At 36.6% G+C, this 27,716-nt stretch overlaps 2 protein-coding genes across 2 annotated transcripts in view; one reads left to right on the top strand and one right to left on the bottom strand.

Moving 5' to 3' along the window:
* Window positions 1–27,716, top strand: part of LOC121867233 — an 86,117-nt gene that overhangs the window by 19,589 nt on the left and 38,812 nt on the right. Inside the window, exon 2 of the mRNA XM_042367084.1 lies at window positions 19,904–20,039. Within this exon, the coding sequence (XP_042223018.1) occupies window positions 19,904–20,039 (136 nt within the window). The remainder of the gene's footprint in view (window positions 1–19,903; window positions 20,040–27,716) is intronic.
* On the bottom strand, window positions 10,650–11,552 carry LOC121867080 (tigger transposable element-derived protein 1-like). The gene is made up of 3 exons (XM_042366835.1): window positions 11,372–11,552; window positions 10,971–11,233; window positions 10,650–10,844 (listed from the first exon to the last, which is right to left on the bottom strand). The coding sequence occupies exons 1-3, from the start codon at window positions 11,550–11,552 to the stop codon at window positions 10,650–10,652; spliced, it is 639 nt and encodes a 212-aa protein (XP_042222769.1).

The raw sequence follows: 27,716 nt of genomic DNA, 5'->3' as shown, positions 1-27,716 counted from the left end.
GAGCCAATGACTGAGGCACTTCTCCTGATCTTATTGCTTGGGCAATACGATAAGCATAGGATTGATCTGTGCTGAGATCTTTGATGACTCCTTCAGACAACGCCGGAAGGGGAGGGCCAACTTCGACCTTTGGAAAGGTTGTATTTATTTCTAGTTGTGTTGCTTCATCCAGCATGATGCCAAGGGGACCTGACCACTTGTTGTTGCTCTTTGTAGGACCATCAAGTTCCTGGATGAGATGACGAAGAGGTAGCTCGCCTGTATGTAAATCACATACAATCCAAACAAGTCTTCTTCCTAGTTTTTTCTCTAAATGCGTCATTACACCCCCCTGCCATCCGGTGTTCACTGCAGTTGAATCTCCACCAACAGCCTGCAGTGAACTGCCAAGTCCTCTCTCCTGAACCCAACATAAAATATGATCAGCAATGACCTCTGCATGTTTCTTCCCTTCTACTTCAGTTTCGGGAGCAAAGTGAAACAAAAACCGACCACCAGGCTCAGAACAGACAGAGTAGTGTTCTTCTTTGATGAGACCTGGAAACTTTCTGTTCACTCCCTCTACTTCTAGCAAAACTTTTGTGTCATCTATTCTTCCATCAAACAAAAGACAGGAGAGCCCTCCCTCGCTTAAATCTTTTTCATGCTGATCAGATATTTCCTTCATTATTTTTTCTTGTGCTCTTCTAATTTTATTATGATCTATCACCAAAGATACATCCTCTCGGCTGATGAGGCCTGCATCTATCCAAGCGGCAGTTGCAATTTCTGCAGCCTCACGAAGTCCAGCATGGTGGCGAATACTAGCTAAAGCAATGTTTGAAATATTTCTTGTGTTGTATTTCATTTTCTTTGGTAAAGGTTCAGATGGCTCTTTGGAACTATCATCTGATGTTGCTTCCTGTTCATCAGAAGAACTATCAAAGAAGTGATAAACATCTTGACACAGCTCTTCCTCTCTTTGGATGGCTTCTTCACTCTTCATTTTCTTCTTTTGTTCCCTCTCTCGGATTTGTTCTCTCTTCTTGGCATTAGCAATCTGCTTCTTTGTTTCTGAATAATCTATTGAACCCATTTGCATACTTCCTTGGCCTTCTGCCTTTGTCCTCTGTGCCTTTATAAATTCAAGCTCTAAAACAGGGATCTTCTTTTCACGAGGACAACCACAATCAATGTGGGAATTATTTTCTCTCTTACCTGAGTGAGAACAGTTGGATTCAGAACATAATTGTATGGAGCACTTGCAGGTCAAAATGTCAAACAGAGTATCAAGTGTGTGCAGAAATTCATTTTTCCTGGCCAAGTTTCCTTTACCAAGTGATGTTTCAACTGCTTTGTGCCATAATTTCGTTAGTTTTAGCTCAATAGTTCGACACTGATTAATCACAGGTGGTTTGAATAGTGCATTAGCTTTTGTCCATTGATGCAGAAGAGGGACTATCATGTCATTTATGAGTTCTTTATCTGTATAGTTCCTTCTGTCCTTTGCATTTTTTTCTCGAAGGAGTAACCCTAATCTTAGCATGTCTCTCACTGTTGGAAGTTCTGATACAGGAAGCTCCTTCCCTTTACCAACTAGCAGGCTCAAGTGGGTTGACAACTGACTTCTTGTCTTCAATTTTGACATCTTCACACTATCTGACAAATAGAAAAATATTTCAATGTTTCATAATTCAATTGTTGTTTCAAAAAATATCAATTTGTTTATCAAAAATGCTGTAACAGAAATAACATAATAATTTCTTAGAACATAATGTTTTATACAATGATATAAGTAACTGCGACAATCAATATGCCCTACTTACAATAATTAAAATGTAGAATTCGTCTGGTAGAGTAGGTGCAAGTGCAATGAGAGCAAACCACCGTCGATGATATCTAGAAGGAGAGTGAGCCGGGCGCCTTATCCTCACGCTTGGTACAAGTCAAAACAAGAATTAAACTGTCCCACACGGAGAGCCTGTTCATGTTCTGACATGCATATTGTACACAAGCTATAGAACCATAAAATACTCCATAATCCATATGCTTACATGAGATTAGTTAATATCAAGTGAATAATTCTAATCAAGTCTCATTAATTTGTTGAAATACTGATATTTGAAACTTTAAGGTATAATTGATGTAGGTGAGGGTTATTTCAATTCATTTTTGTTTGCTAATCTCAAGTTTAGACATAGAGGCACAATATTTTGACTACCAAATTTGATTTTTAACATGTTGACAAAATTGACACACCCTATTAGTTATGCTATTTACCGTACAGGTTGACAATCCCTTATCCGAAATCCTTGGGACCAGATGCATTTCGGTTTTTGGAATTTTTCAGATTTCAGAATGGTTATTTTTTTTTTTTTTTTTATACAGGGATCAGCCCACCCGGGCACAGGTCACTGACCCACATTGGGGCCTGGGGGCTAAAATATAATAATAATAATATTTATAATAATAATAATAATAATTCATAGGTCTAGGTCATGTTTCTCACTTTTGATCTTTTTTCATTCTTGTATTTCTTTATTATTATTATTATTTCATTATTACAGTATTATTGTTGTTATTATTATTATTACTTTATTATCATTATTATTATTTCCTGTATTATTATAATTATTATTACTATTACATTTTCACCCCCCAGGTCCCGATGTGGGTCAGTGACCTGTACCCGGGTGGGCTAAAAAAAAAAAGAAAAAAAAATTGCTCCACAAAAAAAATCGGTTTTCAGAGCTTTTCGGAATTTCGGATAAAGGGTTGTCAACCTGTATATTAAGATTATATAAGTTCATTTTAATTTTATTATGCACATCATATAAGTTTACTGAGGCACTTATATTTTTCTTAACATTAATAACTAATTAGCTAGATAAGAAATAGCTAATGACTGAGCATAGTAGCTCTTTAAACTCCACCACCCTGATTGTGCATAGCTTTCATTGTTTTAATGAATAATTAAAAGTTATTTAAAGAATTTTTGTACCCAATGGAAAGGGAATAGTTCACATTATAGTTATTGGCCCGTGGAATATGTATAGGTTGGACCTCACTAATCCGGGAAGCTTGGGACCAGACTGGTTCTGGGGTAGCGAAGCCAAGGTTAAAGAAGGCAAAATAATGCATAAAATGTACCATTACTGTTTAATTTCTTCAGTATAGACATCTTTTCTAAAATACCCTGTAGTTAATGGTACTTAAGTTTTGCCACATTACAACCACTTCCACTGCTTGCTGGTCTCTTAAGAGGCATATTTATGGGTAAATTATAAGTATTTAATGATAAAATAGTAGCAACAGCCTCTAGAAGTGAGCTGCGACACCGTCCCGAACCATCGAAGCTGCCAGACTATCGGGTGCCGGATTACCGGTGTCCAACGTGTACTGGTAACTATTGGACACTCAATATCCGCCTGTGAGATAATTTCTTCTCTTAGGGGTTCATCTTAATGGAAAAAAAAGATCACAAACTTTCCCACAAATCCTGGCATGTCTACTGAGCATTCTTGCCAAGTATCTTAGTAATTCAATTAGTTTTGGCTGATTTATGGGTATTCCCTACCCTCCCCAATTCTCCGGCGGGAGTGAGTGGATTGAGTCTATGGTTTCATATGTGCTGGTACAGTATGTACTTTAGCTGATTTATTATTTTTTTTTTTTTTTTCGAAACTCTAGAATGATATTAACCTACCTAGTTTGGGGAGTGGTGGCATGGTGCGAATTTTTGCTCTAATGCCATGAGAGGGCTCTGCAAACTGCCTCAGACTCGGTCTCGCCTCACTGCACGTCATTCTCTTACCCTGCTTCACTGCATGTTTTTCACTTACCCCACCTCGCTGCACGTGTTTTTCACTTCGCTTCACTGCATGTGTTTTTCACTTTCCTCGCTTCATGTGATTTTTTTATTTGATTTATTTTTTTTTACGGGATTAGCCCACATCAGGGCCTGGGGGATGAAAATGTAATAATAATAATGATAATTCATAATAAAAATAAATAAATACAAATAATGAAATAATAATAATGATAATAATAATAATAATAATAAAAAAGGCACACACAAAACGAGATCAATTGTGAGAAACAATACGTATATGAATGTTGTGTTGTCAAAGTAAGAGAAACAATTGAGACCCTGCAATTGTGTGTAATTGAGGCAGAAGGTCGGATCAGCAACATGGGACTTGGTCACAATTTTTGTGGTGCCATATGGCAGCAGGGTCTACCATTAGACAACACATTATGCTTCCAGTATCCTCCCATGCAGTAGTACCTTCCTGTTTGGTATCTGCCTACTACAACTAGCCTGCTACAGCTTCCCTTACTGCATGTGTTTTTCGCTTACCTCGTTGTCTCCAGTGATCCTTCCTCTTCTGTTTAACCCATAAACGATGGCTATCATTTTAAGTAGAGTAACTATATATTGTCTTTAATGGGGATAGTGTCCAGTAATATAGTCAGATTTAATATAGGCTTAACAAGAGCTAATAAGTATGAGAGATGTTCTTGTGTAAAAATGCTGGAGGTCTGGGGGGTGGAACTGGCTATTGGCACGTTTACCAGTTTGTTTTTATTTACAGTATTCATCATTATATTCTCATATTTTCAGTCTCTTATGGTGTATGTTTCCTCATAAATATAACATACAATATTAAATAATAGAACAAAATACGATACAGCACAGGTATACTCCATAAACTGATGTCCCATTTACTGATGCTTTGCATAGCTAATGATTACATATTGGGGAAATACCCCGCAACTTTCTTTGACTACCCCATTCACCTTACGATCAGGGGAGGAATAGCAAAGGTCTTTTGAGACTACAGTGTATATGTTGTTCATTTTCATTCTTCTTTCTCTTTTCTTCTTTCTCATCTCTTTTCTCTTCTTTCACTTCTCTGTTTTCTTATTGCTCTTCTCTTCTCCCCAACTTTGTGTGTTATGCAATCATGCCTAAACGTCCCAGTGATACTTCCTCTTCTGTTTAACCCCCAAATAATGGCTAGAGTATTAAGTATAGAACTGTATACAAGACACTATACAGTACAGTGAGTTCTGCTATAACGCGTGTTTTGACAACGCGAATTTGCTCGAACGCGATTTATGAATTGAGGAACGATATTTGTAAAACGCGAACTCGTTTGCTCTAACGCGATTCCACTCGAACGGTTGTTGTGGCTTCAGTTCACGTTCGACATCACATGTTCAATTGAGTTATGTGTTTTGTTTGTGAACAATTGCAGAAATAATGTATGTAATATTTATGTATACAGTATACCTATATATTATAAGTAAATTGTAAAATTTTACATAAAAGAGAAAATCAAATTACATAGCGTTTTACACCCGCGCTCTCTCTACATCACACACAGTGTTTACAGTTCACGTTCGACATCACATATTCAATTGATTTATGTGTTTTGTTTGTGAAGAATTGCAGAAATAATTTATGTAATATTTATGTATACAGTAAACCACTCACAAGGTCCTACAGTACCACTAATTATTTTATACTGAAACTTACGTTTGGTAAGCTGGATTAAAATGAAGATTACCGGTATATTAAAATAATAAAAATGTATTATAAACCAGTCTAACATACCGTAATAAACACAGCTGCTATTATCATCCCCCCACCCCCATTTGCCAGTGACAAGAAAGGGAAAGTGACCTTGACTGTGACCGCCTGTGGCTATTTTTAGCCATCCTTGTGTTCGGAGGTGGTCAGTAATGCATATCTGTATATTTACTGATCATAATACTTATCTCTTATAAATAATTCATTTAAAATTTATTTTTTTGCAAAGAATATTCAGTAAATGACTGCATTAATTCTTGAAACTGCCGACAGTGGTAAATTTAGGATATAAATAATGAACAGAAGTCACGTCATGGATTCGGAGTTTGGTCCTTAACGATCACCATAAATGTAGCCTCCCTTTTTCGCGAAACACGTATATAAATTAAAGAAAATACTTGCAGTATATTTAATATATTACAGTATATTATATATAAATAAATAAACAAATAAATTCAAATTCCCTTATCATCCTGTGTCATATACAGAAATACTTGAGTCCCTGAGCGAGTACACAAAAAGAAAACGGACATCCTGGAGTGGATAGAGAACGGACATCTCTACTGGGGGACTCAAACGTTTCTCATGTTTTGTGGGCGCTCTAGCATAATATGAATAATATGTAAATTACAATTTATATATATATATATATATATATATATATATATATATATATATATATATATATATATATATATATATATATATATATATATATATATATATATATATATATATATATATATATATATATATATATATATATATATATATTATCAGTTTTGAACTGACCATCATAAATTTATTTGTCAGTGGCCCAAGGTTAAAAATGCTTTGAAAACCTTTGATCTTGATGTATGATAGTTATTTTGTGGGTCCCTTTTTTCTGACCTGACCTGTCTAGTCACGTCACCACCCTTCTCTTAAGCTCCTCTACGTGTGTGTTGGTGTGCGGATTAGTGGATGTCATCATTATGACCTGACCTTATATTTTTAGGTCACCCTGTATATTTAAGCCTCTCTCTGTCCATGTAACCCAGTTGCCTCTGAAGATGTCTTGAATAAAGACGAAAGCTAAGGTACTCCGTTGTTTCCATTTTCCCGTGTGATTTTATCAAGATTTATCTTATCCACGTTTTCATTGTGGATTTACATGATATATATATATATATATATATATATATATATATATATATATATATATATATATATATATATGTAAATTGTAAAAATTTAAAGAAAAGAGAAAAACTAAATACGTAGCGTTTAAAGTGTACTGTACAGTGTTGTGGCTTGGCTCAATGTTTACAGTTCACGTTCGACATCACTTGTTCAATTGATTTATGTGTTTTGTTTGTGAAGAAATACCTGTACAGTATATGTAAATTGTAAAATTTTAAATAAGAGAAAAAAACAAAATAAGTAGCGTTTAAAGTGTACTGTACATTGTGGCTTGGTGCGGGGTTATGCAGTGTTTACAGTTCACGTTCGACATCACATGTTCAATTGATTTATGTGTTTTGTTTGTGAAGAATTGCAGAAATAATTTATGTAATATTTGTGTATACAGTATACCTGTACAGTATATGTAAAATGTAAACTTTTAAATAAGAGAAAAACAAAATACATAGCGTTTTAGACCCGAGCGCTCTGTTTACTCCACACTTTGTTTGAAACACGTGTGAAGTTTTTAAGTGTCCTCAGTGAATTCTGATTACTGTTTCTCCAATTTTGTGACTATGGAAAAGAAGAATATCTCTGGGAAGCACTCTGGTGATCGCATTTCCGGTGGTGATCGTAAAAGAAAGGCTATAACACTTGAAGAAAAGCTTGATGTTTCATGACTCCTCAGCCTCAACATCACCCTTATCCCCCATCAAGTTATATTCATATTTTTTCAAGGTAAAGTGTAACATTTACTGTATGATTTCATTATTAGATATGAATGTAACATTTATTTAGACTGTGCTATCCTTTGTGTTAGGCTAACTACGAAATTTTTTTTCGATTTGGAGTAATCTGCACCTAACCCTATTTTCTCCATAAGCCCTGTTATTTCTATTACACGAATTTCTATAACACGATGTTTTACAAGAACACTACTATCGCGTTATAGCAGAACTACCTGTACAGGTACTCTTCGACTTACGACATACTCGACTTACGACAACCCGGACATACGACTGCCGTGGTCGTATAAAATATTTTTCAAATTACATATTTTCGAGTCCTGGCGTTAGTGATTTCGCTGTGTACTAAAAAAATGTTTGTTTGTAATTACCTTTAAAATGGCTGGCAAATGTAGAAGTGAGAGTTCTCATGGTGCTAAGAAGAAAAAGAGACACCCATTTTAGAATTTCTATGTATTATTTTCGACTTACGACCTGGTCGTCGGGACAGAACCCCGTCGTAAGTCGAGGAGAGACTGTACTGTCTTTAATGGGGATAATGTAATCTCAGATTTGACATGGGCCTAAAAAGAGCTAATACAGTGGTCCCTCGGTTAACGAACACAATTCGTTCCAGAAGGTCGTTCGTTAACCAAAAATTTTGTTAACCGAAACCATTGTTTCAATGGGATTTTGGGTAATTGGTTCCAGCTCACCGAAAATTGCATACAAACTAAAAATAAATGCATTAAAGTACACTTACTTTGAGGTGTGCATATAGAAGGCTCCTGGTTGATGATGATGGGAATTAGAATGGGGGTGGAGGAGAAGGGAGAATTGAAGGCATTGGGGTGGAAGAAAAGTCACCCCATGCTTCATGCCTCCATTTCACCAATAAAATTTTAAGTTCACTAGGTGTAATTCAAGATTATTTTCTTTAAATAAACACTGCACTGCACTATATATTGTCAATATGTAAAATAAATTTCAGAATGACCAATAATTGTACTGTAAAAACATAAAAATAGTTTATGTTCAAGAGTGTCTTAAGCAAGATGCTACCTCCACTGAGCAGAGACAAACTGACGCCATTCTGGGTGAGTCAAGTGGCTGTTTGGCACGCTAAAAACTAGTTCCCTGTACTTCAATTATGTTAAATAATTGTTAAAATGATTAAAAAATTTAATATAAGACTTGGAAAATTATTGAATAGTACAACCTTCTTGATATTTACTCAAATGGTAACGAATTTAAGCCTTAGAACCGATTACTGTATTGGCGGACTAATACTACAGCTGGTAAGGAGGCGAAAACATTTTGGGAAAAATTCGTAAGGAATTCGTTAATCGAATTGAATATTCTTATGGAAGGTAATTCGTTGACCGAAATTTTGTTAACCGAGGCGTTCGTTAACCGAGGGATCACTGTACCTGTAGTTACGAGATGATACGATGTGTGCGACTGGCTGTTGCTAAAGTCAAAAGTTTGTTTTTATTTTAATTATTATACAGTATTCTCATGTGATCAGCCTATTATGATATGTTTCATCAAATAATATAACATACAGTATTAAATAGAACAAAATATAAAATAGTATATACAGGGGGTCTTTGTTATAAGTCTCTCCATTTTAAATGGTTTTGCACTAAGTGGTCAAATAATTGTGGACCTCTACGTAAAAAGTTCCCACAGTTAAGAGGATTTTAAGGCTGAAATTTGTCAATTTTTGGGAGCACAAATGTTTGAGCAATTGAAATTCCCACCACCTCTCATTCTCTTAAGGTCATCTTTCTCATCTGCGGTATGCATGCTCAGTACCTTTCGCCTGTGTCCACAGGCATTGTTTGAAGTGTTCCAAACCAAAGCAAGGTGGTGTAGTGGCTAAAAGGAAGTGTAGTAGCTAGGGGTTGGATGTGAAATTAGAAGTTACATGTCATAAGAAAAGTGGTGAGCATGTCTCAATGAACCACTTTCACTGAAATGAGTGTGGTTAGGTAAATTACGCCGCATCAATGCACTGACCCCTTACGACTTAAAGTACAGTACCTTAAATAAGTTGTAAAGTTAAATAATTTCATAAAAATATGTGCAATCAAATGTTTAACAAATGTTTCTAAGGTATATATATAACTGTTAAAAGGAAGTGGGGGTTCATTAGACACACAATACCTGTTCCTGTATAGGTCTGCTTTCCATACAGGCTAGTTGAGCACTGAAACTTGAATTCACTTGCAAGCTCTTCAAACTAGCTGTTAATTGTTGCCAAATGAGTCCTTTCTTAGTGTTATTTGCTCATCATACTATTATGATGGCAACAGAAAACGGGTTACCCAAAACCAACTATGTTCGTACTTGGCAGTAATGTAGCTAAAGGTTTCTAGAGAGGGAAATTTTTCAAAAAACCCAATTTAAAAAATTTTTGGTGTCATTTCAATCTTTTTTTTTTTTTGCACATATCCCAGACTATTTGCAAGAAGGGAGAGAGTTCATAAAAGATAATTATCTGATTGAATGAATACCCTTACACTGGCAGTCCCCATGTTATAGACGTACTGTAAAACTTTAAATTTACAGTACAGGTAGTTCTGCTATAACGCGATAATTTTGTTCTTGTAAAATATCGTGTTATAGAAAATCGCGTAATAGAAATAACAGGGCTTATGGAGAAAATAGGGTTAGGTGCAGATTACTCCAAATCGAAAAAAAAATTCGTAGTTAGCCTAACACAAAGGATAGCACAGTCTAAATAAATGTTACATTCATATCTAATAATGAAATCATATAGTAAATGTTACACTTTACCTTGAAAAAATATGAATTTAACTTGATGGGGGAGAAGGTTAATGTTGAGGTTGAGGAGTCATGCAGACAGGATTTGACAATTGTCATCGTCATCATCATCATCAGTATCATCATCAGTATCATCATCATCAGGTGCAGTTTTGGTTGCATGGGAGGGAAGAAAAAAACGTCTAATTCCAGAAGTGGATGGCTGTGGTTCAGTGTCTTCAGTCTGCTTCTTGGGGGTTGACTTAAAAAAGACGTCTAATGTTTGCTGTTTTGCCGTCTTTCTTCTTTCACAAAGAAGCTGTTCATAAGGTGCCAAAAAAGATTTAACACCACGAACTGCAATCCTGCTCCTTTCTGCATTGTAGTCATTGTCTTCCAAGCGCTGCAACTGCGTATCAACTTCCCTCAGGATAGAAGACAAAACAGAAGTGGGAAGCTCGTGGTTTTGCATCCTGGACTTCTTCATCTTCGGCATCTTCTATTTTCCCAGAATCAACAAGTTGTTGTAGATCTTCTGTAGAGAGGTCTTCACAGTGGGACTCGAGCAGTTCTTCAACATCAGCGCTTTCCACTTCAGCAAAGCCAACTTGCTTTGCAAGAGAAACACAATTTTCTTTAATTTTTGGGAGCTCCTCTGATGCATCAAAGCCTGTAAAATCATGAATTAAATCTGGGAGAAGCTTCCGCCAAACTCCACTCAAGCAGTCCTGACTTACTTCACCCCAGGCCTCCACAATGATGTCAATTGCATGCTTGATGTTGAATTTTTTCCAAAACTGAAGAACACTGGCCTTATCATTTCCTTCCTCAGTAGCTTCAATAAGTTTCTTAAATGTACTCCTCAAATAATAGGCTTTGAAGGCTGCTATTACTCCTTGGTCCATTGGTTGAAGGAGAGATGTTGTATTTGGAGGTAGAAAGAGCACTTTGATATTGTCAGAAAGCTCAGCAACAGTGGGAGGGTGGCTTGGTGCATTATCTAAAATGAGGAGAATCTTAAAATCTATATTCTTCTTCTTGCAATATTTTTTAAACACATTTTCAAAAACATCCACAAGAAGGTCAGAAAAAATTTGTCCTGTCATCCAACCTTTTTTGCTTGACCTAAAGTGAATACCTAGAGTAGACTTTATGTAACCCTTTAAAGCTCGCGGGTTGACAGAGTGATACACCAACACAGGCTTAAGCTTTAAGTCTCCACTAGCATTTGCACCCAACAACACTGTCACACGGTCCTTCGCAGCCTTAAAGCCTGGAGCATGTGCTTCATTCTTGGAAATGTAAGTTCTTGTTGGCATGCGCTTCCAGTATAAACCTGTTTCATCCAAATTAAAAATTTGGTCTAAGGTGTAGCCTTCTTCCTGAATCAATTTCTTTACAGTGGGAGGAAATGCCCGGGCACTTGCGGCTTCACCACATAACTTTACATTATGAAAAGCATAGCGGTTCTTAAAACCAGAAAACCATCCACTACTAGCACTAAAGGCAACCACATCATCAGGATTTTCAGCTTTTTTCTTTAGGTCCTCATATATTGACAAGGCTTTCTCTTTAATGGTGAGGAAGCTGGTCCCAGATCGCTTTTTCGTTTGATCTTCTATCCAAACACTTAGAAGCCATTCCATCTCCTCAAGTTCCTTTGGCCGTGATCTTACACTTTTGCTAGCTCTCTTGGTTTTTCCAGCAACACAGCTTGCTTTAATCTTTGCTGCATTGGCTCTAATGGTGCGCAAAGTAGACTCCTTTATTCCCGTTGCACGCACAATATCACATGTTCTTTCCTTATTTTCAAAACGCTTGACAACATCAAGCTTGCCTTCAAGTGTTAGAGCCTTTCTTTTACGATCACCACCAGAAATGCGATCACCAGAATGCTTCCCGGAGATATTCTTCTTTTCCATAGTCACAAAATTGGAGAAACAGTAAATCAGAAAGCACTGAGGACGCTTAAAAATTTCTCACGTCTTCCAAAGTGAACGTGTGGAGTAAAGAGAGCGCAGGTCTAAAACGCTACGTATTTTGTTTTTCTCTCTTAGTTAAAATTTTAAATTTTACATATACTGTACAGGTATACTGTATACATAAATATTACATAAATTATTTCTGCAATTGTTCACAAACAAAACACATACAGTAAATCAATTGAACATGTGATGTCAAACGTGAACTGTAAACACTGCATAACCCCGCGCCAAGCCACAGCACTGTACATACTGTACAGTACACTTTAAACGCTACGTATTTAGTTTTTCTTTTATTTAAATTTTTAAAATTTACATATATATATATATACCTGTATAAGTAAATTGTAATTTACATATTATTCATATTATGCTAGAGTGCCCACAAAACATGAGAAACGTTTGAGTCCCCCAGTAGAGATGTCCGTTCTCTATCCACTCCAGGATGTCCGTTTTCTTTTTGTGTACTCGCTCAGGGACTCAAGTATTTCTGTATATGACACAGGATGATAAGGGAATTTGAATTTATTTGTTTATTTATTTATATATATAATATACTGTAATATATTAAATATACTGCAAGTATTTTCTTTAATTTATATACGTGTTTCGCGACAAAGGGAGGCTACATTTATGGTGATCGTTAAGGACCAAACTCCGAATCCATGACGTGACTTCTGTTCATTATTTATATCCTAAATTTACCACTGTAGGTAGTTTCAAGAATTAATGCAGTCATTTACTGAATATTCTTTGCAAAAAAATAAATTTTAAATGAATTATTTATAGGAGATAAATATATTGATCAGTAAATATACAGATATGCATTACTGACCACCTCCGAACACAAGGACGGCTAAAAATAGCCACAGGCGGTCACAGTCAAGGTCACTTTCCCTTTCTTGTCACTGGCAAATGGGGGTGGGGGGGTGGATGATAAAAGCAGCTGTGTTTATTACGGTATGTTAGACTGGTTTATAATACATTTTTATTATTTTAATATCCCGGTAATCTTCATTTTAATCCAGCTTCCCAAACGTAAGTTTCAGTATAAAATAATTAGTGGTACTGTAGGACCTTGTGAGTGGTTTACTGTATACATAAATATTACATAAATTATTTCTGCAATTCTTCACAAACAAAACACATAAATCAATTGAATATGTGATGTCGAACATAAACTGTAAACACTGTGTATGATGTAAAGAGAGCGCGGGTGTAAAACGCTATGTAATTTGATTTTCTCTTTTATGTAAAATTTTACAATTTACTTATAATATATAGGTATACTGTATACATAAATATTACATACATTATTTCTGCAATTGTTCACAAACAAAACACATAACTCAATTGAACATGTGATGTCGAACGTGAACTGAAGTCACAACAACCGTTCGAGTGGAATCGCGTTAGAGCAAACGAGTTCGCGTTATACAAATATTGTTCCGAATTCATAAATCGCGTTCGATCAAATTCGCGTTGTCAAAACACGCGTTATAGCAGAACTCACTGTACCAGTATTTAACCCCTACGCCCCGGGCTAGGGTGCCGCCGGTCATACCCACCACGCGGGGTAAATTGAGAAAAATCAACTTTTCCTAAAATAATTTTTACCCTTTTAAATGATAAAAAACAATCAAGAAGAAGTAAAGAAAAATAAAATATTTACCCTCTAGAAAATTCCCTGGGGCCGCAGAGGCAACGCAGAGCGAGGGAGACAAGGGGGCAGCTTGTTCTAAATAATCATAATAATAATAAACGGTTTATTAATAGAGTTGCAGCTGGTGGCTGAAAATATACAAACTTACATGTGATTTAGACATTCAATACATTTACTGGGCTGTACAGTACATAAATCAGGAGCTGTTTATTATTTTAACAATAGATGGGATGGTGCTGTTCTTATATCTATCAGTGCGGGCTCGTATGGGCTGAATTTTGTTGTAGTGGCAGACTGCACAAGGTGGGCCGTGTACTGCTGGCGGCAGTAGGTGGCGATGACAAGGATGGTGCAGTAGTCCACTGCCAAATCCTGCTAGTGCGTGGTGGTGGAGGTCACTGAGGGATGGCATTTCCAGGGTGGAGAGAGCGTTGTTGTAGCCCTAGCAATCTGCGCCGAGCATGATTCTGCTAGTGCAAGCCACCTTCTCTAGCTGACGTTGTTGGGTTGAGTTGAGAGAAGACGACCAGGCTGGTGACGCATACGTTAATTTGGGGAGACTAAATGCGTTGTAGATAGTCCTCAGCTCTGGCATGGGTGCCTCAACTGACCTGAGCCATCGTAGCATGTAGAGTCGATACGAGGCTGCCTTGATTGTGTTGTTTACACTGGCCTTCCAGTCCAGTTTATGGTCTATAGTTACCCCCTGGAGTTTGCAGACTGCACTAACTGGAGAGGATGGGCACCCACTGTAACTGCTGGAGCTTGCACTGAAGTGGTGGCGGTGTTGAAGTACAGTGGTCCCTCGGTTAACGAACACAATTCGTTCCAGAAGGTCGTTCGTTAACCGAAACCATTGTTTCAATGGGATTTTGGGTAATTGGTTTCAGCTCACCAAAAATTACATAAACTAAAAATAAATGCAGTAAACTACACTTACTTTGAGGTGTGCATGTAGAAGGCTCCTGGTTGATGATGATGGGAATTAGAAGTGGGGGTGGAGGAGAAGGCATTGGGGTGGAAGAGAAGACACCCCATGCTACATGTTGCCATTTCACCCATAAAATTTTAGTTCACTTGGTGTAATTCAAGATTATTTTCTTCAAATCAACACTGCACTATATATTGTCAATTTCTAAAATAAACTTCAGAATGACCAATAATTGTACTGTAAAAATAGTTTATGTTCACGAGAGTCTCAAGCAAGATGCTTCCTCCACTGAGCAGGGACACACACTGACGCCATTTTGGGTGAGTCAAGTGGCTGTTTGGCGCACTAAAAACTAGTTCCCTGTGCTTCAATTATGTTAAATAATTGTCGAAGTGACTAAAAAATTTTAATATAAGACTTGGAATATTATTGAATAGTACAACCTTCTTGATATTTACTCAAATGGTAACAAATTTAAGCCCTAGAACCGATTACTGTATTGGCGGACTAATACTACAGCTGGTGAGCAGCCGAAAGCAGGCGAAAACATGTTGGGAAAAATTCGTAAGGAATTCGTTAACCGAAATTTTTTCGTTAACCAAAGTGAAGATTCTTATGGAAGGTAATTTGTTAACCGAGGGACCACTGTATTGAAGTGCGTGATAACGAAAAACGCGATAACGAAAGTACAGAACCTATGGGATTTATTCTAATTGGTTCCAGGCACCCAAGACCCAACCCCAATTTTCCCATTTTACGACCATTTAGACCCACTAAAGATATAGATAATGTTATGATAAGTATCAGAAACACACGTAGGCATGGCTAGGTTTATTACAAAGTGATGAAAAGGGTACCCTTAATACTGTAGTCCACAAAACATGTTGCTATGCTTTCTTTATTTGAGTCCTCCGTTTTCTCATCGCTTCAGGACGCCTGAGTCCTCCGTTTTCTCTCAATCTTAGAGTGCACCCGAGACTTCGTTATTCCTTAGTAATGACACAGAATTGGAAATTGCAACTGGGGTTGCAATTGTTGAGACAAGTTAGATATGTCTGATTACAGCAAATGTGTTACAAGGGTATTGTCAATTTGTAGGTGAAAGATTTTATCCTCAATAGATGTAGGTGAAGCAAATGGGTAAAAGCACCTGGAGGCAACTGCATGATAACGAAATTCTCGGCTTGAAAAATGCGCTATAACAGCAGGTGTGCAGATTTTGATGGAGGCGTGATAACCAAGTGCGCTATAACTAAGGAATGACTGTACTGAACTGTACCTTACTTATATTGATTTATATTTATTTGTACTTTATTAATGAAAGTGATGTCTCCGTTAGCTGGAACAATTGGTTCAGATCACTTCCGGGAATGAGAGATATCCGGTTAACGAGATGACTCTCAAAGCCGGAAAAAATCCCTCATCCCCAGAATTTTCTGGGTAACAGGAAAATGTTCTTGGAAGTTCCAGAAATTGCTCATTACATCATCTCTCAAACCTGGAAAAATACTTCCCATCCCCAAGAATTGTTCGGGTACAGTAAATCCTCAAATAATGATGGTAATATGTCCTCCACTATTGCAGTGTAAGGTAAAGCAGTAATAATGAAATGTGTTCCAAATTCTGACCTTTTCATATCTTTGTTTGTGGCTTTTATACTCGCTTTTCCCCCCAAACAATAAAATTAATGAAAAATGCAAACTACTGTATATTCTTTAAGTAATGTTTACGAATGCACCTTATACAATATAAATCAATAATAATACAGTAGGCTCTCACCAATAACGTCTAATAGGTGCCTGAAAAACACTGTTATTAGAGAAAACGTTATTTGTGTGACATTAAAATACATGTAAAAAGGGTTTATTGGTGCTGCCGCCCCAAGAATTTCACCCATTTTTTCCCCTTTGAAGCCCTCCTAACACTTTTTGTTAGCTGAAATAAAAATAATTGTTATTCAATCATCAAAATAAAGAATTTGAGTAATATAGCACTTAGCTTGGGGAAGTTTTTGAGGTGCTTGGTGTGATGATTGTTCCGTATCTGAGGGCCGCTAACACTTGCACTGTCTTTCATTCTACAAGCTAACCATTTCACAAGAAAATGCTCTGTTATCACTAACAACCTGTTTCTATCGCCTTTATCATTTTTAGCTCGCCTTGTATTTCCATCACTACCGAAATATTTTTAGCCAGCGCAATACTCTTCTTGGTCTCCCCTAAGTTCCTCTTAATATTTCGCACTGTAGACTCAGGACAGTTAAATTTCCTCACAATATCAATGTTCCGTGCACCATTTTCATTGAGCTCAACAAACTGTTCTTTATCCTTGACTGAGTAGGCACGCTTCTTGTGGCTTTGTCTCTTAGCTTTGGGGTCTTTTTTCTCATTTGCTTGAAGAGTTCCCTGGCATTCAGGCGGCAAATCACTCCCTCCACCACCTCCCCTAGTCCCCACTGGTTATAGAGGCGAAAATCTCACACATGGGCGCAGCGCATGTGAGAGTGAGGTGGAGCGGACAACATGGCGGCAAACAAACACTATCATTGATGCGCTCGGACGCTTCCTGCAAAATCTCCGTTATTCAAGAGAATCCAGACGTTATTATTGAAAATGGGTATCTATTGTAACTTACCGTTATTGTCGAAAACTTTATTGTGGAAGTCTTTATTGGTGAGAGCCTACTTTAATATGGTCACACAAGAGGAGATGGGATGCCATTGTTGCTGTCAGTGTTTACACCCATAAAGTCAGTTATCCATTTGAAACTGAAGAAAATAAGACCATGGTTGTTTCTGTATTTAAATTAATGTAAAAAAAAAATATGTATGTTTTTATTAATGTTATTTAATGTACAGTAGAAGTAACCACTGATAGAGGGACACCAACGTATATGTGCGCACTCAAGGAAAGTGTCATTTATCTTATTAAGAATATGTACAAACGCTTCATTATTGTTTATTACTGAATATTTATTTGATTGAATTAATGTTTATACAGTAAATGCGAAATGATCATACAATTCATTAATAATACGTAGAGTATTAAAACACGCAAGAGGAGACAAGACGGCATTGTTTTCGTTTGTGTTTACACCTATGACGATGGTGCTACATAAGAGACTGAAGAAAATAAGACCTTGGTTGTAGCTATAGTAAAATTAGTGTAAAAAAGTGAATATGTATGCTTTAAGTGTCATCTAATGTAAGTAGATGGAACAATGAAAGTAGCTAACCACTACTGGTAAAGAAAAAGTGAGACGGATTGGGAACGTCAACGTATGTAAGTGCATACATGTGAAAACATAACGTAATTTCTCTACATAAGAATATTAAAGCAACATTCAGTATATGTTTTAAATAATACTTACTCATGTAAAACAAAAATTCTACTGACAAATGGTGGTAAAGTCTAAAACATAAGGACAGCTAATGAATGTTGTGTAAGTTTTTACTCAGATGATGACTGGTTCAACGCTGGTGAAGCTGTAGGTTCAACTCTGGCTGAAGCTGTAGCTTTCCATAAAGATGTCATAATTGTTGCTGAAACTGTTACTGAAACTGTAGTTGTTGCTGAATTTGATGGTGTAGCTGAAGTTGATGGTTTAGGCCTTTGAATCATAAAGCTGTTGAAAGAACCTTTCACAGCCGCTTTCATTTTCTCATTATACGTCTTAATGTAGGGGTTATATGCATTTTTCATGTCCCTGTTAATTTAAATGCTTCTTTCTGTTAATGGATTCACTTCAGAAAATATGTTCATTGGTTGCTCCGTATTTTATATATGCAGTATATTTTTTTTAAGGGGATTAGCCCACCCGGGCACAGGTCACTGACCCACATCGGGGCCTGGGGGGCGAAAATGTAATAGTAATAATAATATTTCATAGTAAATAAAATTTATAATAAAAAATACATTTAGTTTCTCGGCTAAGCTTATACACTTTCTTTTAGCTTTTGAACCAGCACTACCATCACTTGCTCTCTTGCTCATGTTGAATCGGGATGCAAAATGCTCCAGAAACCTGAGAAAGTTTTTCTACTTTTCCTCTTCAGATGTATGAAAGCAAAAGGGCCCGCCAGCTGCGATTGTTTATAATAGTGACGCTGGCGTCACCACTAACAAGTCCGGCAGCCTTCGTGCGCAAGGCATATTTTTTTTATTATTTTTTTTTATATATACTGTACTGTAATACCTATCAGGATTTAGTTATTATTTACATGAAAATGTAATTTAATATTATTTTTTATTCTATTTTTGTCATAAATATGAAGAAAATAATGATGTAAATTGAATTGGGTCCTTAATTAACCAGGGTCTTAAATATGAATCATCGTTAGTACAGTAGAACAGTCATTATTGGAGGCTTTCCTGTACCGGAAAATTTTTCTCTGAATTTCCGGAAATTGTGCTGATTTTCATCTCTCAAACCCGGAAAAAAACTCCCCATTCACGGAATTTTCTGGGTGTCGGAAAAACTTTCTCGGAATTTTCTGGAATTCCGTTTTTGGGAAAAAAATTTGAGAAAATTTCAATTCCGGGTTTGAGGAATTCCAGCTAATGAAGATATTACAGGTACTTACTAATATTGTATCCACATAGCTCTTGAAATTAATATTGTTTAAATTAAGTCAAAGATTTAAGGTAACTTATGCCAGATGCTGCTTGTTGTTAAAGGATCCTACACTGCTGTACCTAATGGCTCAGTGCTGGTGATGGTGTTGACACAGGATTTTTAAGGCTCGATAGTTCCTTGTTAGAAAAGTTAATACAGTACAGTACTATACCCTTCTCTACTGCCATCTTGAAAATGTGATAGACAATGTTTTGTGAAGTTTATAGCAAAACAAAGTGTAAAGGCTTATAGACAATAAATAATAATGTACCTGTACCTGTGCTGTTTTCTGTCTACTACACAAAACAGGCTGCTGACCTAGGACCAAACAAACCAGAATTTTTTTAAAACTGGTACAGTCTTGGTCTGAAATTTGAGGGTGTGTACCTGTAGAAACACATTTTGAGTAAACTTACAAATATTTTGTTGACCTATTACACACATGAACTTATTGTAAATTTAATTATTGTATATTTGCAGATGTCAAGTTCATTTGTGAAGGACTGTTCTGATGTATCGGCCCCTGGAAACACATCTGGTAAAACGGTGATTATTATAGTGAACAATGAAACTGGAAATGTGTCATTAGATGGTGATGAATTGCAAAATTTACTTGGTAAGTTGTCCATATTTATGAATTAGTAGAAATTTTAAAGTTGCTTCATTAACCATTTTATTTTTATTTTTTTAGTAAGAACATGCTGATGCATGTACAGGTGGCCCCTCCAAGTTCGCAGATTTTTACTTCGCAGTTCTTGGTTATTCGCGGATGACACCCTGGATGTACCCAAGAATGTCTCTGGGTAGTTTTAAAGTTGCTGGTATTTTCGTGGCTGGGACAGGGAGCCATTTGTTCTAGGATATTTATTTCTTTTGCCTGTAGTATTGTATACTGTATGTGTGTGTGTGTGTGTGTATATAGACACACACACACACACAGAAAACACATACAAATAAATGATAATGGGAAAATCCTCTCACAAATAATCAGAAAAAATTTGATTAAAAATGTGAGTCTACCCACATGTCCGTGCTCTATTAATAAAGTACAGCAATAGAGCATGGACTTGGGGGTAGACTGTTAGATTTTTAATAAATTTGTTTCTGATTATTTGTGAGTATTTTCCCATTATTATTTATTTGTATGTGTTTTGTGTGTATGTGTGAGTCTATACAAACACACATATACAGTATACAATACTACAGGTAAAAAAAATAATTGTCCTAAGGGCAAACACATAAAGGGAATACTGTACTGTATACATTTCTTTGTACACAACTAAAATGACCCCCCCCACCCGTCCGCAAATGTTTTTCACGGATTTGGCGATTCGCGGTCATTTTGATAACCTAACCCCCGTGAATTTGGGGGGGCCCTGTATATTGATATACACTACCCTCATTAATTTGTGTAAACTGCATTTTTAAACAATTTGACAAGAAATATTACAAGAAACTGCCCTTGTAATGTTTGTTTGTAAGAAACCATACAGTGGTCCCTCGGTTAACGAGCACAATCCGTTCCAGCAGGTTGCTCGTTAACCGCAACCATTGTTTCAATGGGTAATTGGTTCCAGCTCACCGAAAATTGCTTAAATTCAACAAAAAAGGTAGAAAAGTACACTTACTTTGAGGTGTGTATGTAGAAGGCTCCTGGATGATGATGATTTTAGTTCTCTTGGTGTAGTTCAAGATTATTTTTTTTAAATCAACACCACTGCATTATATATTGTCAATATGTAAAATAAATTTCAAAATGACCAATAATTTGCTTGGAAGCACAGAAAAAGAGCATTTAGTTGAAGAGAGTCTCAAGCAATATGTTACCTCCACTGAAAAGAGAGAGAGAGAGAGACTAACGCCTGTTTGTGTGTTAACAGGCTGGATGGCGCGCCAGAAACTAGTTTCTTTACCTTCAATTATGTTCAATAATTTTTAAAATGACAAAAAAAATTAATATTAAACTTTTAAAATTATTGAATAGAATAAACTTCTTGATATTTACTAAAATAGTTAGGAATTTAAGGCCTAAAACCGATTACTGTATTGGCAGACTAATACTACAGCTGGTGGACCGCCAAATGCAAGTGAAAACATGTTGAGGTCGGCTTGTAAGAAACTCGTTAATCGAGGGATTGCTCGTTATCCGAAGTTAAGAATCTTATGGAAGGTAAATCGTTATCCGAAATCTCGTTAACCGAGGTGCTCGTTAACCGAGGGATCACTGTAGTTAACACCGACAGATATTTTGTTTTGAAAAGCATTGGTATGACACAGTTACTCTTCTAGAAAAAATGCTACAGTTGGGTAAAACTTGTTTTTGAGGGCTGGAAATTAAGTGACTGAGACTTACCAGTAAGGACAAGTGAAAATCTGATACTAGTGGTGCAGCATACTTAGAGGTTGACATTATGTACCTGTTGTGTAAGACGACCCCTAGTTTTGAACAAAGAAAATAGAGCTTCAAAAGTTGATTTATTGGCTACAATACTATAAAAGAGTTAGGGGTCTGAAATGGGGGGTCCGTGTGGCCACTTTCTACTGGGTCGCTTCCCTTCCTACCTCCTTCCACTACCTCCTATACTCTATCATCTTCTAATTGTGATAGAGAGATGTATTTGATATAATAATCCTGAATAAGTTCTCTACCAGGCTTTTCCAATAAAAGATCCCTAAACAAAATTTTGACAGGATATAATAACTCAATTGTTTTATGAACAAAATTTAAGAAATGTTGATATCAGTCTTTAAAATCAGTTCTAATTATGTTAGAAACACCATTTTTTCACTATTATAATCCTGGATAATTTATCTAAAAGTTTGGTTAAAAAATATTAAATATACAGTATTAAAAAAAAGAAATGTTTATGATACGGGCGTGCGAGGCACCTCTTGATTGTCACAGGAATTCTTCACTATTTTCTCAAGTCTAAGCAACCATCTCACATGGACTGACACAAGAGCTGTTTTTGTTTATGCAAACACCACTGTACACGTACAATACGTATATTATAAATAAACAAAATAATGTATATTACTACAGTCATCATGAGCCTACAGTAGGAGTATACTGCCCAATCTCCTGAATGTAATGCATAACTGTAATAAATTTTTATGCCTTTCAATGTTTGTGAGGAGATGTGGTAGGGGATTAGTGGGTTTCATATTACTGGCCTGACCTAATGCATTGTCAGATCACCCATTGCCGTGATGGGGGGTCAGAGCGAAAGCACTTCACAGTCACTAAAACAGAGTACAGTGTGAACTTAAGTGATGTCCTCTCACTGTAAGGTAAAAAAACAACACTGATAGTGACTGATTAACCTTTAGCTCCATTTCTTACACACATGTAACCAAAAAGAAACAATGGCTGGACTGTAGTTCACCAGATGGTCACAAGGTGGCGTTCGGGTAGATGATACCTCAGCTGATAAATGAAATAAGTGATGCGTTCCATATGCCAACTTGGTCTGACTTGGTGAGTTGGCGGGATGACGAATATCAATAATGTGAGTTTGTTTACATCGCAAATAGGGGGGTGGTCATAATATACCATAAACCCTTGATAACTCGGCACATATGGGGCTCTGGCTCAGCTGAGTTATCCAAAATTCCGACTTATTTAGGCAACCCCCCCCCCTTTATAAAGTTACAACACTAAAAAATTAATAACCCATATATGTGTACAAGTAATTACTAAATATTAAAAAGTAGCACTTACCTGTACTGCAGGTGAAGAATGAAGCATTATAGTCGGCAAGAGGCATGGTAGGTGACACAGGCTTGATAGGTGACACAGAGGCTTGGGAGGTGAGAGAGAGGCTTGGTATGTGACACGGTAATGGTAAACGATGCAGGGGAGTGGTAGGTGATGGAGGGGAAATGCCACATAAACAGTACAGCACTTATGTATACTACTGTAATTTAGTCACTTTTACAAAATAAAGAATAAATGTAAAAAAAAAAAATTACGTATAATTCAAGTCTGAGTAAATACTAAAATACTCTGTGGCTTAAAAATAAAGAAAATATAATATAAAACTATAGAAAAAGAAAAATGAAGAGCATAGGTGTGTGTTGGGGTGGGGAGCTGAACGTATGTGAAGGCCACTCGGTGAGCTTTACTGCGTGGCTGACTCACCCACCTCCCTCCCTCCCATGTGACATAACGGCATGCACACTTACGTCTCAGTCAGCTGGATGACTCCACGGTCACTTGACTGCCTGGCTGAACTGTGACATCACTTAGATGATGATTTGAGTGTGGAAGGAGCTATTTTTTGTACATAAAATATGTGCCGTTGTAGTTTATGATATGCTGTTTATCACAGGAAATATTGTATAAAAAGCAACCGCAACAGGTGTCAGACACTCGAATAAATGACTTCAGTTGCTTTCGGATTGTTGGACTAAATTTGAATTTTTTACCAAAGGGGAAAAAGTTGGGATACCTGTAAGATTCAGAGGTTGAACACCTCTAGTCCGGCATTCTGTGGTCTCGAAACTCCCGTGGTCCGGAACGATTTTAGTTTGCCCATGGAGGAAATTAATTTGAGTCTGGTACTTTTGATGTTTGGCTAAATTTGGCCTTATTTATCCTACTTTTTTGGCGAATTACTACCTGTAATAAAGCAACATCCTAATAAACCAACAAAAATAACACAGATAAAGTTAAATAAAAACTAAAAACAACACAGAAAAGTTCTTGTGTTCTTCAGCTTTAGCTAGAGTTGAACCTGATTGTTTGGCAACTTTGTCATCCGAGTAAAAACACACACAACAACATTGGCTGTCTTTATATTTTCAACTTTACCACCACTGGTGGGTAGAATTTTTGTTTTAAATTCAGAAACATTAATTAAAATATATATGGACAGTAAATAAGTGTTGCTTTCATATTCTTATGTAGAGTAATGATGATATGTTTTCACATGTGCGCACTTACATACGTGATCTCACTTTTTTTTTTACCATTAATGGTTAGCTACTTCCATTGTTCCATTAAATAACATTACTTAAAACAACCATATTAATTTTACTACAGCTACAACCAGGGTTTTATATTCTTCAGTTTTATATGTAGAACCAATCAGTCACTGGTTTTGTAAACAACGAAAACAACTCTGTCTCGTCTCCTCGTGTGTTTTAATATTCTACGTATTATTAATGAATTGTATTGTTCATTTTGCACACATAAACATTAATTCAATCAAAAAGACATTCAGTAATAAACAATAATGAATGTTTTGTATATAGAGAAATGACGCTGTTTACACAATTGTGCACGTCTGAATGTTGGCGAGCCGCTGAAACCTGTCAAAATTTGAGTTTCCGGCGTCAAAATTTTAAATTGTGCTGTTTTTTTTTGTGTCCAAATAAAAAACGTTGAATTAAAAACTCGCGAAATTTGAGAACCTACTGTATAACATTTAACCCTTCAATATGTCTTCAAAGAGACCACGAAGCAGTGAAAGTGGTGCTAGTGCTTCCAAGTGTATGCACAAGTCACTATCTATCCAGGAAAAGGGTGAATTTCCATGGTGCGACACCGGTCAGGTCCCGAGGTTGCTGGACTAGAGAGGTACAACCTGTAGTTGTAATTCAGGTTAAATGAATTGCACTGTAAATTAAATAAAATCTATGATGTTGAATTTACCGTAATAGTGGAGATGTTCTGCATACAGTGGCTGGCCTGACATGAATGGGGGAGGTTGTTGGGTGTTAATGGGTTAGCACTGCAGGAATCAAATTTTACCAGGGAGTGCTGGATATTAATTCTATTACCCTAGATACTCTATGGTGTTATGTATTGTCCTTTATACCCAAAATATTGGGGTGCTACAGCACCCTCCCTTCCCACGGGCATGTACTGGGTGGAGTGAGCCAGCACACACTTGAACACAACAATAACAAACACCAGACTGACCAAGCATGGAGTGCAGCGCGGCAAATGTTAACCACACGGCCAGGTATGCCGAGATTTTCCCAGATAATTTTGTATAACTTGGCATTTCCTAAGTTACATTATGATACATAACGAGATCATATCCGTGCCTAGTTATACGAGGGTTTACTTTATCAGCATCATTTATGTGAATTATCATAAATTGGGAGATTGCAAATAGAAGATTACATGTAAGAGGAAGTGTGTGCGTTATGCATGGAGATTTCACTCAGAATGGTACTGAACAAAGCCCTCCCCTATGCACTAGAGAGGAGTTGTTGATATGCCATTTTGAAGGCCCATGATTGAGTACAAAGGCACCAGAACTCCATCCAATGTCACATGGTTCCAGGTCTGTTATGTAGTTTGGATGCTGGGAGCAATGGAGCAGTGAAACCTGGTGTGACAGGGAAGCCAAGACCCACCCAACAACCCTGCCGCCTCCCGCTGCTACTGCGTGGTCGACTACCATAACCCAGCCTCAACCCTCGTCACCCCCTCTTTCTCTGTGATGGATGAGGGGTAGATGATGATACTGGCAACAGTGGTGATGATGATAGAGTCTTAAGATGTTGGTGATTGTGGCTGTGGTGAAATGAGCAGTGGAAGTATAAACTGTTAAGGAAATTGTGATTGTGTTTGTGGGGGTGATGAATCAGGTGGAGATGGTTAATGTTCTTGTGGTATGAAGTCAGATGGTGAGAGGTTATTTTATATTTTTATTTGGTGATAGGTTTAGGGGTGAACTTGAAGTTATAAATGGTGTCGGTTATGGTGGTGGAAGCAACAGACTGCTTGCTATTCTTTCTCTATTTTGCTATACACCTAGACCCCGACTTACGACTACGTGGACTTACGACCGTCGGGACTTACGACCGCCGCAGAATTTTTTTTTTTTTTTTTTTCAAAATGACACACGCATTTTCTATACCGAAACGTTTCCAGTTAATGTAGTCTCCATGCATAATTAGAAAATTATGGGGGCCCCATGTGCATTCAGCTGACTACATTAAAGGTTAAGTGCTCAGTCACACTGTATCCATTCCTTATTATTTATTACTTTCACTGTACTGTATCCATTCATCATTATTCATCACTTTTACTGTACTGTATTTCATTGTGGATTTTTTATTAAAATATATATATATATATATATATATATATATATATATATATATATATATATATATATATATATATATATATATATATATATATATATATATATATATATATATATATATATATACCCACTTAACGCGGTCAATTGAACCCAGAGGGTCCCGCGTTAAGTGAAATCCGCGTTAAGTGAACAACAGAACATATGGGATTAATTCCAATAGAAACCGGCCCGACCCCCAAACTCCACTTTTTGAAGGCACATACCTATGTTGTAGTTAAAATAACATCTTAATTTTATGATGGTACATGCACACAATTAATACTTAAGAGAAATAGAGAAATACAGTCGCCAAGTTAATGTCCATTCAAATAATGGACTCAACTCCCTCCCCCTCTCACACTACACTGCCGGCTCTTCCCTCTCAGAGAAATTTTTGGGGGAAAACCACTAAATTTTAATAAATAATACCTCAAACTAAAGTTAGGATAATACAATTGACATTGCTGGATTCCTTGTAAGACCAGGAATATTTTGAATATAAATGTCATATTTTGCACAAAAGATAACATAGTTACCAGAGAAAAATTTTTATCTAAAATTTGTATGTTTAATGCAAAATATATGATGTTTATATTCAAAATGATCACCAAATTATAAGAATTCCAGCAATGTAAATTATATTCTGACCGGGTAATTTGTATGAATTTTATGAGCTAAAACAAATATCTTCAGTTAATAAAAAAAAAAATAATCTTCACGACACTATCTGTATCTGTCAATCAAAGTACCCCACCTTGCCTCCCCCCCTCTTCCAACCGCGCGGTCAGTCCCAACCCTCCCCCCCACCCCCCACCAATCCTCCCTTCCAGGTTTTTAACATTTAGTATTAAATAATACCTCAGATTAAAGTTAGGATAATATAATTGACATTGCTGGATTCCTTGTAAGACCAGGAATATTTTGAATATAAATGTCATATATTTTGCACAAAAGATAACATAGTTAATTTGAGAAAATTTTTTATCTAAAATTTGTATGTCTAATGCAAAATATATGATGTTTATATTCAAAATGATCATCAAATTATAAGAATTCCAGCAATGTAAATTATATTCAGACCGGGTAATTTGTATGAATTTTATGAGCCAAAACAAATATCTTCAGTTAATAAAAAAAAATAATAATTCTTCACAGGGTAACAGATGGTCGGTCGGTCCCCCCCACCA

The sequence above is a fragment of the Homarus americanus genome, unplaced genomic scaffold (genome assembly GCF_018991925.1).
Source record: "Homarus americanus isolate GMGI-L3 unplaced genomic scaffold, GMGI_Hamer_2.0 scaffold6317, whole genome shotgun sequence".
NCBI lineage: Eukaryota > Metazoa > Arthropoda > Malacostraca > Decapoda > Nephropidae > Homarus > Homarus americanus.
The sequence above is the reverse complement of the archived record's forward strand: the minus strand, read 5'-3'. Positions and strand labels throughout refer to the sequence as shown.

Bases quoted from the DNA above. Each gene is read 5' to 3' on its own strand.
- LOC121867080 (XM_042366835.1), bottom strand. From the start codon at position 11,552: ATGCCAACAAGAACTTACATTTCCAAGAATGAAGCACATGCTCCAGGC. The intron at 11,234-11,371 runs GTATTCACTTTA...TCCTCATTTTAG, and splicing joins TTACATAAAGTCTACTCTAG to ATAATGCACCAAGCCACCCT. The intron at 10,845-10,970 runs GTAAGTCAGGAC...TCTCTTGCAAAG, and splicing joins TTGTGGAGGCCTGGGGTGAA to CAAGTTGGCTTTGCTGAAGT.